Source organism: Vidua chalybeata, chromosome 2, assembly GCF_026979565.1.
Source record: "Vidua chalybeata isolate OUT-0048 chromosome 2, bVidCha1 merged haplotype, whole genome shotgun sequence".
NCBI lineage: Eukaryota > Metazoa > Chordata > Aves > Passeriformes > Viduidae > Vidua > Vidua chalybeata.
This window is the reverse complement of record NC_071531.1, coordinates 114265035-114285308: the sequence shown is the minus strand read 5'-3', so window position 1 is coordinate 114285308 and position 20274 is coordinate 114265035. Positions and strand designations below refer to the sequence as shown.

General features: G+C 45.2%; 1 protein-coding gene across 1 annotated transcript; it reads left to right on the top strand.

Moving 5' to 3' along the window:
• The first annotated feature begins 1243 nt into the window (after positions 1 to 1243).
• Positions 1244 to 6525, top strand: C2H3orf38 (chromosome 2 C3orf38 homolog). Its single transcript, XM_053936151.1, has 3 exons — positions 1244 to 1419; positions 2749 to 2969; positions 4720 to 6525. The coding sequence occupies exons 1-3, from the start codon at positions 1287 to 1289 to the stop codon at positions 5293 to 5295; spliced, it is 930 nt and encodes a 309-aa protein (XP_053792126.1). The 5' UTR covers positions 1244 to 1286; the 3' UTR covers positions 5296 to 6525.
• The last annotated feature ends 13749 nt before the right edge of the window (positions 6526 to 20274 follow it).

Genomic DNA, 20274 nt, shown 5'->3' with positions numbered 1-20274 from the left:
GCAGCTTTACCACAAAAAGTTGGTCTCCTTACACATCCCTATTAAAGTAGGGGGTCGAGGAGAGTGTTGGCTTTTTCTGCCACAGAAAGGTCAAGCACTCTTGCACCTTTATTTTTCTCGGCATGCAGCTTATGATGCTTAGCTCAGTGGAAGCTTCTGCTGTCTTCTATTCCCTTTTTTTTTGTTCTTTCCTATTGTCTCTTTTATGAAGTGTCCATCACTGGTTTGCTCTGCCCCTGACAAAGATGATAGTCCCAAGTGGAAGAGCAACACAAGGTTGAGAGCTTGCATTAAGTAAAAAAAACAAAACCCAAAACAAACAAACAAAAAACCCAAAACAAAAACTTATAGGACTTGGTTTCCTTAAGCAGGTGCTGTGCTGTTGGATTTCCCAGTCCTGGGGAGATGCATCACTTGGGCACATGCCTCAGTCACAAGCGGATGACTCTGGTCACCAGTGACCAGTGGTAGGAATCATAGAATGACATCAGAGAATATCCTGATGTGGATGGGACCCCCAAGGATCACCGAGTCCATCTCCTGGCCCTGCACAGGACCCCGGGAGTCACACCCTGTGCTAAGAGCATTCATTGTCAAGATGCTGCTCGAACTCTGCCAGGCTGCTGCTGGGGAGGAGATTTTTTCTAACTTGCAGCCCAAACCTTCTCTGCCACTTCAGGTCCTTCCCTCGGGGTCCTGTCACTGTCACCACAGAGAGATCAGTGTCTGTCCCTCCTCTTCCCCTCATGAGGATGCTTTAACTGCACTGAGGCCTCCTCTTGTCCAGCTGAAGAGACCAAGCCCTCCTCATACGGCTTCTCCTCAAGCCCCTTCCCCATCTTTTTTGCCCTCCCTTGGACACTCTCTAATGGCATTATAACTTTCTTATAGCATGGTGCCCCAGAACAGAGCAGAGCGGGACAATCCCCACTGGCCATGCTGTCCCTGATGTCCCCAGGACAATCTCCTGATGTCCCCAGGACAGGGATGCCGGCCCTGGCTCCAGGGCCGGCCCCCATCCAGTGGCCATGGACCAGTAGCCGCACATCCCTTTCCATGCTGCCGCTCTCCAGCACGCCCGCAGAGCTCAGCACGCCCTCGGGGCGGGCTGGAAGGGAAGGACACGCTCCGCTATAAACCCTCCACGTGTATAACCCACAATCGATACGTTCGAACCCGCCTCCCTGCCGCCTCGCCCCGCTCCCGGCCGTTTCTCCGCGCGGAACCTCGGGGCCGGCCGCTCTTTCCAGCCGGCGCCGCGCACTGCGCGGCCGGGCGGGGCGGCCATGGCGGGCCCGGGGCTGAGCGAGCGGGAGCGGGCGGGGTGCCGGGACCTGCTGCAGCTCCTGCGCACCGACGAGCTGCTGGCGCTCACCGACACCGTCACCAACCGCCTGGTGCACCCGGAGAACCGCCAAGGTGCGCGGGCAGCGCCGGCGCCGCCGGTCCGGGGCCTGCCGAGCGGGGCTGGGCCCCGCCTGCGCTTCCCCGGGCCCGGCGGCTGCGGCTGCTCCGGGGAGGGCCGGGGCTCGCAGGGCTCAGGGTCGCTGCCTGAGCGACCCTGCACAGCTTCTCCTGCACAGCCCAGCAGCTCCGGGGCTTGGCTGCTCGGGGCTTGGGCTTGTCCAGGCCGAGGAGGTTGCGGTGGCGACGGGCTCGTAGCAAACCTTCCGCTCTGCACGCATCTCTTCCCCCTCAGAGCCCTGCAGTGAGCTGCGAGCACGGCTGTGCCCTTAGTGCTTAAAAGTATTGGGAGCTCAGGAGTCTCTCGCTGTTGCTTCCAGGTTTTGAAAGGGTAAAATACGAATCTACATTGAGCTTGCTTTTTTTTTTTTTTGCAGGACGCTTCCGGTTGTGAGCATCCTCCATCACTTTGTTGAGATTTGTTTCATAAGAATTCATTTTTTATGAGATTTACCTGAGGCCCCTGGGTTTGTTGCCCAGTGGTCTCAGGTATATATATATATATATACATATATATGAACACCTGATGAGTATATATATATAGATATATGCTCATCCTAAAGCCTTGAGTATGTTTTATGTGATGTAACTAAAACCTGTAAGATTTGCCCAACACATTTCTTTAAAAGGTGTTTTGCCTGTAGTTTTTTTTTTTCCTTACCTTTTTTTCCCCTACTTTTTTGCAGTGGTTGTAAGTTAAATTAAAAGACTTTTGTGTTTTATTTTAGCTATTTCTTTCTAGTTAGATTTAGGGTTTTTATAGGTCTCCTGTTAAGTGCTAGCCTCAGTTCAGGTGGGAACTGTCCGCTGCAACTGTTTTAAAAGTGAATTTAAGTTTGTCATGTTTCCTTGTTCTGCCACAGAGCCTTGTAGCTGAATTTTGTTTACTGTTGCCATTCAATGCACTGTTGTTGTGCTAGGATGCATTTTCTTATGAACATGGGAGTTGTAATCACATTAGTGTAGAAATAAAACAGATTTAGTTCCATTTCCAGCAGGCTTCAGGAAGGAGGAAAGAGGTGGAACCTCACTTTCTCAAACTGCTGTGCATTGCTGAAGCACTTCACTGGAACTCTTGTCCAAGAAGCATATTTGCAAGCCTTTGGGTGTATTCTGTGTGATATGATGAGGCCAGATTTCAGTTTCCAGACAAACTTTCGGTCTCTTCGTGTCCTGCCACCTTTTCTTGTACCGTGTTTGGAGGTCAGGAGTTTAAGAAATGGCTTAGGTTTGGGGTTTCATTGTGAAAGAAGGTAACTCTAACTTCAATTTCTTTCCTTGCAGAGGCCATTCATGCCATTCTGCTGTACAGCCAAAACGTGGAAGAGCTTCTGAGGCGCAGGAAAGTCTGCAGGGAAATCATCTTCAAGTACTTGGCAGCACAGGGAGTGGCGGTGCCTCCCTCCTCGGAGAAACAAGTTCTGATTGAGCGTGTGAGGCAGCTCTGGAGCGGGCAGCTCCCGGCTCGAGCCCCGGAGCCCGGGCCCAGGAAACCTCCTGCGCAGGTGAGAGCTGCTGCTGAGGAAATCCTCGGGCTGCCCAGCGCTGCCTCCACAGCATGACCCGTGCAAATGTGGCTCTGCACCTGTAGGAAGGTCCCAAACCTTTTGAACTCTTGGTCGGTTTGGTTTTAGTTGGGTTGGTTGGGTTGGTTTTTAAATGACAACATCTGAAGGTGTCTCCTCTGTTTTCCACAGTATTTGAACTCTAATGTGCGGGGTCTTCGCCATGCTTTGAATTTTTAAGTTGTCCTCTAGGCTAAAATAGAAGATACTCACAGATAGTTTTGTGGGTTCAGGGACAGCTGAAAACATTATGAATGGCACAGAAATCCTGCAGAGGCCCTCGTGATTTTAGTGAGTTTATATATTGATAAAATGTGCAGTTTCCAGCAGTGACAGGTCAGTGCCATTTGTTTTCCCTTTTTTCCAAACAACAGAACTCATCATAATGGTGGGCTCTGTTCAGAGCTGTAGTAAGGAATGCCTGCCCTCAAGATCTGGTAATCCTGCAACAGAACACTGATGAGAACAGAGGACACATTCCTTATCCCTGTAGTTTAGATGATTTTCTCCTCTTTGAGATCTGAACAATGTCCATGCTGATGTCCCAGGCTGATGAGAAGGAAAACCAACACACATTCAGCTGAGTAAGAGCTGTTCCCTTGAGCTGCAGCAATGAATTCCATATAAGCCAGAAAGAACTGAACAAACTTTGCCCATGAGTTTGTAACACTTAATACGGGGTAAGGAAACGTGTTTTGGCAATAATAGGTTATTTTGAAGTTAAAATCTTTGCCATTTAGCAAATCCTCGTGGTGTAATGCACTTGAAGGGGTTTATTTGTCATTGTAATTGGCCCCTTGCTGTGGTTCAGAGCACTCATGGGCAGCAGCCCCACCTCCTGGGCTGTGAGAACTCTGTCCCTGTTGAGAACCTATTGCACAGAGCTTTCACTCAGGGATTAACTGATGGCAGTTAGCGTTTAGCTGAGAATTGTTTTCAAAACAACTTTCTGTGTGCATAATTCGACAAAAGAAAAAAGGTTTTTCTTATCAAAGTTCTGTGGTTGATGGTACGTAAATGAAGTACTTAAAACACATTCATAAATTTAAAAGAAAGCCAGCTGATTTTTTATCATATACATCATTCTTTGATTTGTTTTCTCTTAATTCTCATCCCTTCTTTCTTCACCACTTTGAAGAAATGGGAAACTTGAACCTATGTAACAGAATTGGAAATTAATTTCAACTTGTGATGAAGCAAATAGAGCATTTCTATACAGAATTCTCCAGACTTTACACGCTTAATTGCTTAATGCTTATAACACAATTTAATACTTAGCAGACTTTGGTGTTAGCAAACTTGATACTTGATTTACTTCTAAAAAAAGTCTTGCTGTCAAGTCATAAATACTGAGAAGTTCTACAAAGTAACTGTACATTTATTTCCAAAAAATGTCACTTTACATCCTTCCCCTGCCCTTTTTCAGTAGAACCAGGATTTTCCTCTTTGTTTGTAAAGAGCCCAAGATACTGAAGCACTTTCTAGGTGTAGTTCAAAGAACCTGTCCTGGTTCTCTACATTACATAATCATGTTAGTAAAAATAAATGAGCTTTTACTTTGGTGTTTCTCTTCAGGCACTCTGGCTCAGAACACTTGAAAAGGTTTAATATAAGTATGTGCATGATTTGATGTTTTTCTAAGTGATAATCTTGCTGAACAGTTCTAAGAAAAAAATTTGCTTGCCTGCAGAATCATGGAAACAGACAGAAGTCAGAACAAGATGACATTGGTGGTCTAGGAGGAGAATTCTGCCAGTGGTACTTTGAACTCCTGAACTCTCAGCACCCTTTGGGAGTAAAATCTGAAGCAGAGTGGGGACCACAACATTTTTGGGAGGATGCCAAACTGAAGTTCTGTTACAACACTTTGGAAAAAAACGTGGAACAATATGTGGGTGCAGACATGGTGAGCCTGCGCCTGCTGTCCTTGGTTAAAGAAGAATGTCTCCTCTTCAACCCAAATTTGCGTTCCAATGGCCTGAAATGTGCCGTGTCCCCTCATGGATTGGTGCTGGTGGCAGTGGCTGGCACAGTGCACAGGGACAACACTTGTTTGGGTGTCTTTGAGCAAATCTTTGGGCTCATCAGCTGCCCCATGAGGAATAACACCTGGAAAATAAAACTAGTGAACCTTAAAATAGTAGGGCAGAACGCTCTGGAGCCTGAGATGCGAATGGAAGAACCTTCCATAAAATATGAGTCAAGCCAACTGAGAGAGTTGTACGATGGAAATGAACTGACTGTGTTTGAACCTCAGAAATTCTGAGCATTTTGTCACAGCTGGGTGAGGGGCTGGGTTGTTGCTGCCATGCAGTTTCTCTTCTCTGAGTAAGAGGTGCTGAGTGGCAGGCTGAGATACAGGGTATTAACACAGATGATGCTTGTGGGCACTTTTCAAGAGCTAACAAATATTTCATGGGTATTCCTTCAGCTTTTGCACTGTCTTTAGAGTGTTTCATGGTTGCATTTAAATATGGATTGGCAGCCATGTGTAATGAGGGGTTCACAAACTGCAAATTCTCTTCAGGACACCAGTTGAAACTCTTACCTGAGCTGTAGCAGGAAGTCATTGCATCTGGCTTTTGAAATTGAGGAGGTCTTAAGTGTCCCAAGGAAACCAAGAGAAAACCCAAAACAAAACACTGTGATGGGAGGCAGCTTCTTTGGGTGTTCTAAATGTGCTTTAATGGGACAGAGCAGGGAACTTGGCATTACTGAAGTCTTTTTTTTTTAACTTCTTTGCATCGATTGCTTCCTGTCCTTTTACCTTATGGTTCCAATTTTGTCATGAATACACACAAATTGTGCTGTCTGTGTCCCCAAGCAGACAAGCTTGAGGTGGTTGCCCATTTCTGGCACTGACTGTCTTGGATCAAGAACTTGATTTCAAAACTTGCAGCAACACTGTATGAACCAAATGCTCTGATAGTTATTTTGGATATAATTACAACAGAGTTCTTAATATAATAGTTGTGATTTTTGTATGTTTTCTCAAAATAAGTATTTTGTTTACTCTGAGCTGCTTTATTGCAGGTACTGAAAGTCCATTTATTACCACTGGGTGGTTATAATGATAGGTCATGCTAAGAAAAGTATCCAATTACTTCTGAATAACTGAAATTATTGCCAGTGTAAAACTTGTTTTTTTTTTTAAACTCTATTTATTTATAGGGGATTAGAGGTGAAAACTTATTTTTCTGCATCTTGTTTGGATTGTTTGGGAGCTTTGTTTTAATTTTGTTGCTTCACTATTTAAAGTTCTGAAAACATAAACATTCCCCATAACTTAGCAGAACCAGAAGAACTGTTCCCAGGTTTGTCTTGGTAAAGTATGGCTGGGTGAGAGGAAACAAGAAGGTTCAGGTGTGCACAGAACTGACTTTTGTGAACAGTCTGAATCTTGCTTTCTCCTTAAAGTAATTTCTTTTCTAAGCAAAAGTTCAGATACTGTGTTGGGATGTTCTTTCTCAATAAACAGCTGAGTTGTGGCTTCTAATTTTTCTATTGTTTTGCATAAATATCCTTACTGAGAGTTCCAAATTCAATTTTTAAGACACTGACACAGAATTTTTGAAGAGTAAAGCATTGACTGTGTGGCAAATGTGAGAAGGTACTTTTAGCTTAACCTTGACTTTAAGGGAAAAGTTGGGACTTGTTTTAATAGAGCTGAAATTGTTTCTGGACTTGTTTAAATGGAGCTGAACAAGTTTCAAAAAGCTGAAATATTTACAGGAGTGATTTCATCCCTCTTTTTAGATGCTGCTTTTCAGAGCTGAAGTAGTTAATTGTTGATTTACCCTTGGACGCAATGGACATTTTAGTTGTATTTAGGAGGTTGAAAATATTAAGTAAAATTTCTTCAAAACTGTTACCATTCACTTTCCTCTGTTTCTTATCAGGACAAATATTTTCAATAACAGTTTCTTATGTCTACAAATGACGAAAATACACTGAAGCTGCAATGCTAAATTTTTGCTTTCTGTATCTCTCTCTGGTAAATAATCTGATAAAAAGCAAAATTCTGATCTATTGCAAAGCATGTGGAACTTTCTGAATATTAAGCAGTGGAAATCACGTCCCTCTGTGCTTTCTTTGGATGCTCCCTATGAAATGAAGTTTTTGAAAAATTCACAAATTTGTAAATGGTGTCCAATAATCTTCATCTGTTTAGACTTTATATTCTGCTGGTTCTTTCCTGTTATAATTGTCTTTATTATGACAGGAAATATTTTGTGTTTCCTTATCACAAGGTGCTTCTGCTTCTTTCTGCATTGCTTGCTGTTTTCTTGCAATCCATTATCTGTCTTAGTAGCTTGTTCTTTTCCCCCTAAGTGTTGGATAAGGGTAAACTCTGCAAGGTGGTAAAATGAGAAATACAGGCCTCCAGTAAAGATATCACCAACCACAGCATTTTGCTTTCAGCTCATGCAGTGTACTTCAGCTTTCAATGCATTTTGAAGACATACTGCAGCTTTCAAGTTTCTTTTTGTTTTTTAAGGGCACAAAGTAGAAACCCGAAGTTAAATGTGGGTGTAACTGCAGGAGGGATGAGTGCTGTGACCATCCCTGCTGCCTGCAGGAAATCCAGGGGCTTGCTGGAGTTTCAGCAGGTGACAGGAGTGGCCTCTGGGTGACATCTGGTGGCAGATTCATCACTTGCCCGGAGCTGCAGTACCGAGGAGGCTGTGCAGGCTGCTCTATCCCACTCCTTGCTGGCAGCAAGATGCCCTGAAACTGCCAGGTTCCCCCTTGCTTTGATCTAAAGGAAAGCTTGAAGAGAATCCCTCAGCAGAATGAAAACTAAGAAAGCTCTTATATTTCTGGGATAAATTTAAAGGAATTACAAAAACACAATGTTTATTGGGCTTGTTGCCAGTAGTAGTTGGCCTTACAGAAACTCTTTAGAGACGTGGGTGGGAACAAAGCAGAGATTTTTGTCAAAGTGGTGTTTGTGCAGAGAGGCATCTGCTGGAAAGAGCAGGGGATGTGTAATTCTTGCACAGCCACCTCTTCTCTGCCCTCTGAGAGCATTAATTGCAAGGGAAATAACATCATATTGTGCATGCTGCCATAAATCACTCATTTTATAACCAGTAAAAGCCTGAGCTGCTCATCTAGATGAGGTTTGGGTGCCTTGCCAGCATTTTCCCACTTAAGACTATTGAAAGAAGTTTTGATTTTTAATAACTTGACTGTGATTTGATGAAACAGGCTCCTCTTTGATGTCTGAGCTTTCTTCCTCCTCAGATGCTGAAGTCTGTTGTCCCAAAGAATGGACAGGAGCAGCTTTCAGGTAAGGAATGAGTGAATAATCTGGGGATCTTCCACCAGGAGAGGTGGCAGCACCTCCTTTCCTGTAAGAACTGTGGGATTGAGTAAAACTTGCAGGTGCCACATCCAAACCTTGTTGGAAACTTCCAGGGCTGGCGATTCCATCGCTTCCCTGAGCAGCCTGTTCCAATGTCTGACCATGCTTGCAGTGAGGAAATTTGTCATAATATCTAATCTAAGCCTTCCCTGGCACAACTTGAGATAATTTCCTCTCTTCCTGTCTTATTCCCTGGGAAAAGAGAACCTCACTACATCCTTTTTTAAGGTAGCAGGAGAGAGTGATAATGTCCCCCTAAGCCTTCTTCTGACTAAACAACCCCAGATCCCTCAGCTGGTCCACATCAGACTTGTGCCCCAGACTCCAGACTCTTCCCCAGCTCTGTTCCCTTCTCTGGACACACCTCAGCTCCTCAATGTCTTCCTTCTGTTTCAGGAGCCTGTAGAAAATCACTGCAAGTGTCCTCTGAAGCAGCCTGGATAACTCCAAGTGTGCTGTTTGAATACCATGTTATAATTCCAAAATACCAAACCAAATGTTTTGATCTTTCCTCTTGGCAAATTGCAGAACCTCCCAAGCACAAGGAGAAACATGTTCTTGGGTTCTGTCTTGACAAGCTCTCACAGCCCTTACTGAAACGGCTGTTTTAGATACCCCTGGTTGTCACTGGGTCATTTGGGTTGTGTGGGTGACTGTTGCACTCCCCTCTGCTGGCTCTTTTGTTCTAATGTGAGCTCTTTACAGTGTCCTGAGTGCTTCTGCTGCAGGAAACATTTCAGTGCCAGTCAGGAGGCTGCTTTTGAGGAAAATGCTGTGTTTGCTGCCACACCCACAATCACTGTGGTCTGACTCACATTACGGAGCATTCACCCTGGAGTTCCCTTGGGACAAAATGGACCAGGGAGATCCTGCAGCCCTGGGGCCAGGGTACCCTGCTCTCTGTGAGGCACTCAGGCTGCAGGACCACCCTGGAGCTGGCTGGCAGCAAACCCCCAACACAGTCAGAGATGCTGTGCTGGCAGCATCTCAGCAACAGCTGTTTCATGCTCCTGTTGCACAGCACTGTTTGCTAATGTAAACACAGCTTAAGGGTGATGAAAATGGTAATATGGCCTCCTTAGGATGAAATTAAATTAGTTTTCATCCTAATGCTTTCTTAAAATGTGTGTATATATACGTACATACTTATTTTTAACAAGTCTTTCACTCACTTTCTAGCATTTCCCTTGCAGGATTTATATTTCAAATGGAGTAGTTGTCAGCTCCTCTTTAACAGCAATAAGCATAAGATACCATGTCAGTACTTGTTCATCTATTCCTTTTTCTCAGTTCATTAGTGTTATTTATTGCCTGGCTGGATTTTGTGTATTAATGAATTCTCCTCAAAGTTTGCATTTTTTATTGAAATAAATCGATCCGTTTAATATCTCTTCAGTAATTATGTGTTTAGATATATTTGCACAGTGCCCCAGCTCTAACAAGATTAGTGGCAGGAAAATCCCATTCTGCAGATTAGCATGATTTATTGAGTTGAACTTTAGGATTTTCCTCTGGTGCTTCATTATGAAGGTTTATTACAGAAAAACACTTTCTCTTCAATTACTTGCTGGCTGATGTGCATCTGAAAGGCTCAGATGAGCAGTCATTTTTTTTTTTTCTCTGAAATTAGAAACATCATCTTATGAGACACAAACTTTAAATGCTGCCATTAGAAATCCATCTCATGACGCTAAAAGGATCTCAGTATTTTCAGTTTACAATTCAATTTTCCATTCTGTCACATCTGTGGCATCCTGACAGTGACCAAACCGTGAGCTCCCAGCAATGTCTCCTGCATCTTCCAGGGAGTTGCCAGCCCCTTGCAGCTGCCTCTCTCTTGAAACATGGCTGGGCTGGGTACTGTGGGTTCTCTTAGCTGCCTGCAGACTCATTTCTACATTAAAATCTGTGTTGGTGACAGAAACTGCTAAACATCTGAGTGCTGCCATGGCACAGATGACTTCGCAGCTCCTGTAATAATCATAAAAGTCTCCTTCCAGCTGTCTCCAGCAGCTGCTTCCCCAGATATAACAGGCAAGGACTCTGCTGGAGGCAGGAGGACATCACACAATTTACTTCGGGCTCAGTGAGGGGTTAACAGCAAGGATAAAAGCTTTCAGAGCAACAGAAGGGCAAATTCTTCCCCAGGTGAGCTGAATTTCAGCGCTGGTTGGTCTTCCATGCTGTTGACCCAGACTGGGGTTGTGCTGTGGATCTGCCAGGTTTTGTAGGAGCCCAGCAGGGCTGGTTTGTCATGGCCGAGGCAGCTCCTGCTTCAGCCCAGGATGCCACCCCTTTACAGCTGGCTGGGAAGCATGAGCAGTGTCAGTGGTGACAATAAAACCGTTGGATCATAAAATGAACATGTTAAAAACATTCTAATTCAAACACTGTTAAGAGTTTTTGCATCTGGGAGAAAACCACCCACAAGAAATTTTGCGCTGCGGGTGCAAACTCTGCCTTTGCCCTAAAGCTTTCACATATGGAACAGAGGGCTTGGATTCCACCCTCAAAAAAGTTGGATGCTTCCAGGCTATAGCTGACAAACTTTGGCAGGAGGCTGACACTGCTAATCATGATGGATAGGATTTTTTTAAACCCTGCCATGGAAAATGTCTGGCTGTGGGCTCCTTGGGGAGAAGCTGGTGTGTGGGTGAGCCCTTCCAGTGGTCCTGTGACACAAGGAGACAGCTCTGCAGCCCTTTGGAAAAGACCACCCACCCTGTCCTCCACAGGACCTGGGAAGAGGTAAAGTGTCTGCTTATCCTAAAATGTGTGTCTGGGGCTTGTGACTCCACATGTGGGAAGTTGCTGAGCACAAGTGTCCTACCTCTTGCCAGCATGATGTCAGCTGGGATTTCTCATGTCCTGGGAGCCATAAGCATTCTATAAATGTGTAAGTTTAATTAGTAACTATGCCATGTTTCAATTGCATGGAGGTGCAGTTACCTGGGATAGTTCCTTATGTCTAATTCACTTGGAGTGCTCTAAATCTGGACTTTTCATCAGAAGGTATGTGTTCTACCTCCCTGTGTGCTTCCCCTGGCCTCCTGCATGCTGGGCAGGGCTGGAGAGAATCAGAGGCTTTGTATTTCCATATCTGCTCACAGTAACTAGAGCGTTACAAATTAGGCAATGGGCTTATAATTAGCTTTACTTCTTTTATCTTTTCGTTTTCACTTTGAAATTCTGAGCTCCTCACTTCACTTCCAGATTCCTTCTGCTCTCAGTGTCCCCACAAGATAGTAACACTTGTTGGAAAATCCCTACTACTTTCAGTGAGCAAAAGGAGAATGGTGCTGCTGGAAGGTTGTTCCCCTTCTCCCATTCCCAGTGGTTGTTTAAACAAAAAAGTTTAATCAAAACACCTTCAATGTCTATTTTTAACCTGGGAAATCCTGGACCTACTGTCTGTAAATAGGCTTTTTGTAGTATTTCAGTTTTTAAACAGAAGTAAAATTGAGCCAGAAAAGTATGGCTACAGATCCCAGGTCAAAAGTGAAGGGCTGCTGGACTGGATTTCTATTTGTAACTACTTTTTTTGTGATGTAGCTTGATCTCTGCAAATAAAAGTTATCTGATGAACTGTGTGCTCCTGAATGGTATTCAGGATGTTTTAATTACAAATTCTTGCATTCTTTGAATGTGGCCTATGGGCTTTTCTATGTATTTTCTGTCTTCTTGTCTCTCTTCTTCTTAAAATTCCCCCTTCTTAGAGCATTTTAAGTAATTTAACATCAAATGGGCTTAAAGTTTGCTAGGTTGGATGGGCCAAGTTAATGCTCTGAGAAGTGTTTTATGTAGACTGGATGTTGTGGTAAACCCTTTGCCAAACTCCCTTGATTTTTTAAAGTGTCTGTAAAGCTGTTTTGACCTCTTGAGAGAATATCTGTATTTTCTCAACTACTGAGTGCTCACTAGGAAATATCCTCAAGGAACAATGCCAGGTTGAATATTGCATTAGGGTCCTTCTTTCCATATTTTTTTCCTCTTTTTTTCCCCATTTTAAATCCTGTTGTGTATCCCAAAACTTGAGGTGAGTAGAAGGGGAGGGAAGTTGTCTCTTGGAGAAGTGCTGGGGATTGCTGCCTTGCTTGTGGCAAATGTTGCACCTGTATGCATTTGTTCTCCTATTTAATGTACAGAGAGAAGTGTCCCTTTTCCTTCTCAGCTGAAAAAACATTTCACATTGATCAAGTCACTTTCTTTTTCTGATTTTGTGCTGTCCCCAAAGAGTTATTCACAAAACTTTGTCTGGGGGCTCTGACAGCACCATTAGCTCTGTATTTCCTTGAAGGAAGGATTTGAGATGGAATAAGAAGCTCTGTTCCTGTTCCTGAGCAGAAAAAGGGATGTTTTCTGTTTGCACTCAGGGCATGTTGCTCGTTCAATGTGTTGGTCACTCTGAATGTCCCGAAGGAAACAAAGTGGCAGAATAATTGTGAGGGGACAGTGACCCACCTGAGGGTGAGGGGATGTCCCCTCTGCTCTGAGCAGAGGAAATGCAGGGGCCAGGGAGTTTGGTCTCCTGCTGACAGAAACATGAAGTGAACATGCAATCGTATAAAAAACTCCAGCAAGAACTCAGGACCTTGATTTTGAGAAATTAGGGAAAAGAATAGTTTCCAGTTCTTCCCTCCCTGTGGCTTTTTTTCATACTTTTGAATTGACTTGTGAGCCAAGGTTTGAAATCCATAACGTGTGGGGGGAGCGTGGTAGGATTTTTTGTTGTTCTTCTTTATTTCTTCTTTTTTTACTTTTTTGAATCTTTGTTTTGTGTCAGGACATTATTGTACAGTCTGCAGAGACACACCTCAGACCTGGCATAGTCGTGCTGATGCCTTTGGCTGGTGTTGGCTCCAGGGGAAGGATGGCAAGGGGATGAGCTGTTTGCTGAGGAAACAGATTTTTCAGGCAAAGTCCTGTAGGAAGAGCTGTGAGTTAGCAACACTGAGCTAAAATGTTTTATGCTCTTCTTCTTGGCAAAGTCCAACCAGGCAGAGGGGATAGTTTCCAGCAGTGTTGATGTGTAGGAGCAGAGGAGAAATAGTGTTCTTCTCCACCACCTCCACGACCAGGAAAAATGGGATCAGAGGGAGAACACTGGCCTGTTTTGCTGTGCTCCAGCCTCTCTGTTCATGGGTGTGTAGATGAAAATAAAAAGGTTTTAATTTGTTGTTGAACTGTAGATACAAACTTGCAACACTGTTCTGATAAGATGAAAGTGGCTTTTGTTGTGAGGAATGCTTTTATAAAAACCTCACATCTGAGAAACTGCACTTGGAAAATCAAACTGCAATCCAATGCAGGCACCTCTATAATGTAGCTATAACTCATTATGAAAAATACAAAATAAATCAATAGGGCCATCAGCTGATACTAAACCATGTCTCAGAACTGGGCAGATTTCTGTGTTGTATATGCCTGGTAATACAGGTGACTGAATTCTGATGTGATCAAAGACCTTGCTCAAAATTTACACTGCAAATTGCTGTACAGCACAGACCCTCCTCAAGTCTGCTTCCTTTGTCAGGAGGTGGTGATGGCGACAAAGGATTAAAAAAATAGAAATAAATTACTCATTTACTAGGCTTCTTTCTGCTCCTTGACATTTTCAATGACATCAGTGGCACTGAATGTGGCTCTTGGGGACACAGTAATGGCAATACAGAAGCAAAAGCAGCTGCACAGGGAGTTGGTGCTGAGGAATTGAGGCAATTAGGAAAAGGTGATGCTAGAGCTGGGTTGAGTCAGATGTGAAAAAATGGCACCCTGAAATGTGATGATATCAGTGATCATAGGCAGAAGAGATCATTTTCTCAAACTGGGCAGCTTCCAAAAAATGGGAAAATATTCAGAGGTAAAAATCAGAATTCCAGCCAGCATTCAGCTACATATCTATTCAGAGCTGAACTTCACAACAGCTGCACTTACAATGCTGTATTACAGATCTAGCGCTTGAAAGAGGTGGAAAATAAAATTCAGGATGAATTTTAAGAACGCAACAGGAATAACCAGCATGGCAGATGTAGATTTAGGGTATTCTGCACTTTCTGAAGGATTCATTTTTAATGTGAAGCATGTACCTTCACACTCTGGAACATGTGCTCTGATTCCCTGACAGATTCGTTCTGCACAGTCCCGCTGGAATATTGGCACTCACACCATCTATAAACAGACAGTCAAGGTTTGTGTCTGTCAGGACTGGACTTCATTTTATTTACTGCATGGTCTGTGGGGGTGGGAAGAAAGGGAATTAATCAAAAGAAGCACACAATTCTCCCTTCCTCCTTTCCTTTATTTATTTATTTTTGGAACTTGAAAGCTCTCAGAACTCCTCATTATTCCCAGGGTTCATTTTTTATTCTTTTTTCCCAGTAGGAAAGCAGCTGATCTCAGCAGGTGAGGGGCAGGGCAGATGAGCTGTTGGGAGACAAAAGGCACTTCCAGAGATCATCGCAGAGATAAGGGGTCCTCTGGTGATTATCGGGGCTGAGGGGGTGAAGGGGACAGGGTGCAGAGGAACTGGGGGGGCTGGGGGAGGAGGGTGAAGGTAGAAGGTGCAGAGCAGGAACAGGCACAGGGAATGCTCTTCCAGGCGTCACGGTGGGGAAATCTACCTTTCTGCACGGAATGTGTTATCCCTGAGTGCTGTGCAGGGTATTTGTGGGACTGCCTCCTGTCTGGCAGATTTAATGCCAGTGGAAACCCCCGTGTGTGTGATGTACTAGCGGTGTTTCCATGTGGGGTAGTACTCTGTGTGCTCCAGCCTGTCAGTAGGGAAAAACTCTACAAGCAGGAGGTCCTTAGTATGAAGTGGTAGTGTTGGAAATGATGCCGAGTTGAAAATATTTTTATATCACTTAAGTCACGGGGTTTTGTTTGCCTTTGCCCCGGGGGAAGGGAACTTGAAGTTTCTTTTCAAAGGACTGTTTCAGCACTCAAGGCCTGATGTCTCAACAGACTGGGAGTAGCACAGAAATACACAAAGGATAACAACCACCAACAACCAAACACCCTGGCATGGTCAGAGAAACCTGGTCTGAAATAACTTGATAAGAGAATCAGGGAATGAGAACCTAATTAACATCAAAGGTGAAGAGATTGATAACCAGTAGGAAACCAAATACTGAGAACTGTGTAACTCGGGGCCATTGATCACTGAACCAATGAATTTCTATGTGTTTTGACTCTATAAGTATGTGAAAAATCTAGTAAAATTGATGTGTGATGGAATGATTTCCTCTGCACAGCCTGGACCCTGTGTGGATGAAATTATTTCTGTTGCACGTCCTGGCCAGAACAACATCCTGGCCAGCATAAAGCAATGCCTTGATTCTCCAACACTGAACATGCTGTTGGAGAGTTTTTGTTTTTTTTTTCTGCAGTTATGGAGACAGGGAGACAGCTCAAAATTACACATATTACAGACAACTGAGAAACTCCTTCAGGGCCAGTGCAGTACCAGATATAGTTCATGACCACCAGCACAGAACAATGACACACTCACTTCGAGGACAGGAAGAGTACACCCCTCAGAACGCTTGTGACAATCATTTCTTTTGCAGGCAGGACTCTCTAGAGTATTCTTCTGGTTCAACTGAAGTAAAACAAGTGGGATTACAAAACTTGGCAGCGTTAAAGCTGAGATAAGAAACTTCAGCGGGAATGAGAATGCGAGGGGTGCCTCGGAGAGAGCGGGATGGAGAAGGGAGTGGTGCCCTCCGCTCGGGGTGATGCTCACCCGGGATTTAGGTACCTGAGCCATAAAACCTGAGCCATGAACGTGGCGGGGAGGGCTCGGGAGGAGCCCCCAGCCCCGCTCCATCCGCAGTGCGCGCAGCGGCCGCGTTGCGGAGCTCTTGCCCCGCGGTGGCGGCGCGGCCGCCGCGCTCCGCCCGGCGAAAAGGCGGCAAAGGCAGCAAAGAGAGCCAGCCCGTGCCACGGCAAGAGGGGACGAGCTCCGCCGGCAAGTGCCACGGGATCGAGTGGATACCGTGCTCTCCTCCGCCCGCACGGGGGGGGGGAATCCCGGGTCAGCATCCCGTGCGCTCTGTGAGCATCTCCCGTGCGCTCTGTGAGCATCTCCCGTGCGCTCTGTGAGCATCTCCCGTGCGGGTGCCAGCCCCTAGCCCGGCCAGGTGGCACCTGGCGCTGTGTGCCCTGTCCCCGGGGCCCTGCAGCTGCGCCCGGCTGGTTTAGCACCGCGGAGCTGCGGGAGCGGGTGGGCACTGCCCTCCTCTCCTGCCTCGCTTCACGTAAGGAGAGGGCGGCTGCGGCAGTGAGATTCACTGACTAAAACCCCACCGTTTTGGCCCGGAGTCCGGGGAAAAACTGCTGGATGGGATTTCCCTGGGGTACAGCCGTCGTTCCTTGAGCAGCCGGTGTCGGGCGCACTGAGGAGGCGGCAGGAAAGCTGCTGGTGGCGTGCCCGATGAGAGCCAGGAGAGGAGTTTTGATGCTGAGGTGACTGGGAAAGGCTTGGCATCGCCAGTAAAGCTGCGGCGTGAGGACATTCCCAACACCAGTGTCCATTTCCCCTCCTGAGGGATGCTGTGGGCAAGACCAAATCCAGCTTGTGGCTGGAGTTGGAAGAGCAGCAGTACCAATATGGGCCATTTCATTCTCGCTGAAGCCCTGGCTCTACAAAGCTTCATTCTTTGGCAGTGCTCGCTCCGTGCAAGGGTGTTCACAGCTCAACAAGTCCCGCTCAGGTCTGCAATAACTTGTGATGCAGGGAGGGCACCCTAATCTTGATCTGAAAAATGTAAACAAAACCTAAATTGCCCAGCTTCACCCCCTGGCAGTTCATTCCAGGGGGTAGCTGTTAAAAACGTGTGCTGTGCTTCTCATTTTCAATGACCTGGATTTAGCTGTCAGCCCCTGCCTGGGGTTATTCCTCTCCCTGCTAGGTCCAGTCACCCTTCCTGAGGGCTGTTTGCATCAGGGATGTGTTGCTGGCCAAAACCTCGGGCTCAAGTTTGTTTCCTTTGTGAAGAAACAATGCCTGTGCTGTTGGCTATCCCCATCCCACTGAAAAACCCTCTTCCTACTCCTGCTGTGACGATGACAGGCTCCAACCTGGGACAAATCCATGGGAACAGTGGTTTGGAGGGCAGTGGCCCAATGCTTTCACACTGGAAAAGCAGCATTTGCTGGAGAGAGTGAGGAGCTTTTACCTTGGCTCCGGCCCACAGGCTTTCTTCAAAATATCCCTTTCACATGGAAATTGCTGCCAAGTGAAGATTGCTGGCTCTGGCTGGCATGTCAGCCACGGCAAGAGACACAAAGGTTCTGTATCAGTGGCAATACGTGACACAAAGGAAGGGGAAGGGGTTTGTTTTGTGCTGGATGCTGTCATCGGCCAGCGGCGTCTTTGTGGCAGGGCTGGGAGAAGGGGGAGTGGGTATAGGAAAAGAGAGCTAGATTTATTAACATTAATTCCAAATAATCAGTTTTCTGCTGAAGGCAGCACCGCCGGTCTCAAATTTCCCCGCCTCAGAGTCACTTCTTGAGTCCCTTGCCTGCTCCATGGCCAAGAAAGCACACCTGCATTAACTCTGCTGCACGTAATTTATTGAGCCATTTTACCACAATGCTTTTTTTGTTCCCCATCACCAGCAAAACAAGAGAAACTCCTAGCATGGCCATCCTACACGTTGGTTTTTAATCAGCATTGCACTGTGCAAACAAGGCAGGTGTGCTCTGAGGTACAGTTCCTGTCTGCATTTTGACTGTCTTTGCAGATAGCCCTATGGCAAATTCCCAGCTTTTCCTAGGAAATCAAATCATTCTTTTGTGAAAGAAAGTTAAAGACAGAAAGGCACCACTTGGTTTCACCTTCCTTACTCCAAACCAGACAATCAGGCACCGAGTACCAAAAGCATATTGCAAATTCCCACCTGAGGTGTCTGATGTCTGCAACATCTCACAGGAGCCTTGACATTTCCTTGGAAAAGGCAAGTTGTGTCTCAAGGGAAGAAATCCTGTCTGTGGTGGACTCTCACAGTGCACCTGACAGTGCAGAACTATTGCAGCATGAGCAAGGGTGAAACTAAGAGTGATTCACCCCTTCTGAACCTGCTCAGAGATTCTGGGGATCTGGCATCACCAGCTGAACTTTTTTTTTCTCAATGGATCTCTTTATTTTGTTGTACAGACATTTCCATCAGGTTATCAGGCTGGAGCTGTTTGAGCATAGTTTCCTCATCATCTTGCTTGAAGTTTTGAGAACTTCTGCTTTCTTAGCAACTTTCAAATGGTTGCTTCAAAATTTATTCATGAATTAGTGAAGGTGATAAAGAAGTGCAAGGTGCTGCAGACATGAGGACCTCAGAGCCCCTTGCAGCACCTGAAGAGGGCTTATATAAGAAAGGGAGATTGGCATTTGCACGGGCAGACAGTGATAGGACAAGGGAAAATTGTTTTTAACTAAAATAAGAGAGATTTAGTTGGGATATTAGAAAGAAATTCTTGACTGTGAGGGTGGTGAGGCCCTGGCACAGGGTGCCCAGAGAAGCTGTGGCTGTCCCTGGATCCCTGGAAATGTCCAAGGTCAGGTTGGACAGGGCTTGGAGCAACCTGGGATAGTGGAAGGTATCCCTGCCCATGGATACCTTCAAGGTTCACCCAAACCATTCCATGATTCCATGAAGTTATTACAATGTGATTTTGTGTACACATTGACTTCAAATGAAATTGCTTATTCTCTTCTTGAATTTTTTATTGTAATTTTATTTTTTTTTCTAAGTCATCCTGAACAGAAAGAAGAAGACTTATTTTGAAGCTTTGGTATTTATTGTATAATTTTCTTTTTTCTTTCTGGAATACAAAGTGAATTTTATTCACATCTCACTTCAATTCTGTGGATATCTGGAAATTTATGGGGAATGAAACCAGAGCTATTGAATTTCAGTGCATTTTAAATATCTGTCAGCATCAGCTTCTGCTCTTTCCTACAGGCTTACACAGTGCTGTCTCCACGGGCAGTTTGCAACAAGAGAACTCACCACACCTGAAACCTTGATAAGGAAAGACAAATGCTAATGGGCTTGGTTCTTTTCCTCTTTTCTGCCTATTCTCTGCTTTTTGGAGCTCTCTGCTATCCTCATTTTTAGGCAAACATGTCTTACCCTATTTCTGTCACTCACATTTTCTTCCCTCTGTGCTGCTCACCTCCTTGTGATGCCTTAAATATCTCTTTTGCTCCATCTCAGTGTTCATTAGGATATTTAGGCATCTTCCAGCTGCTCCATCTGGGGTTTTTAATTGGAACAAGGATGCCTGAGGGTGAAAAGAGGAAAAGAGAAGATGAGGGAGCAAGTAAGGTGTGGGTAGGCTAGAATACAGATTTTTTCACAGCTAGGAGAGGAAGGAGCTTCCCTGCAAGGAAGCAAGAGGAGGGGAAAGAGATAGGAGAGAGCCAGGTGGAGGGAGTTCTGGAAACTCCGAGTAGGTAATGTTTGTAAAGTGCTGGTGAGGTGGCAAAGTCAGCTATGTATGCTAATTTTACTAATCTGTGTTTTGTGGAGTGTCCTGGTTCATGAACCTTGGCTGATTAATCACAGCTGACTTGTCAATGGCAAGGGCTGATGGGAGTGTAATATAAAAATTAGGCAGCAAGGAAGGTTAGGCTTTTCCTCTTTTCTGGAGCAGAAGGGGATTTTACTTTGAGGAACTTCTGGAAGATTCCCTCTTTGAGTGGAATGAGCCCTTCCCTCCAGCAGAAGGACCCCCTGGTTGACCCTGGTGTGCCCCCTGCCCTGGTGCAGAGAAGGTTGGTGAAAGCTCCTCTCTCATTTCTGTAGTGTTTTATAGCAATATCAGGTGGAATAACAAAGAAAAATAGCATTGCAAGAACCCTCAAATAACCCTGTC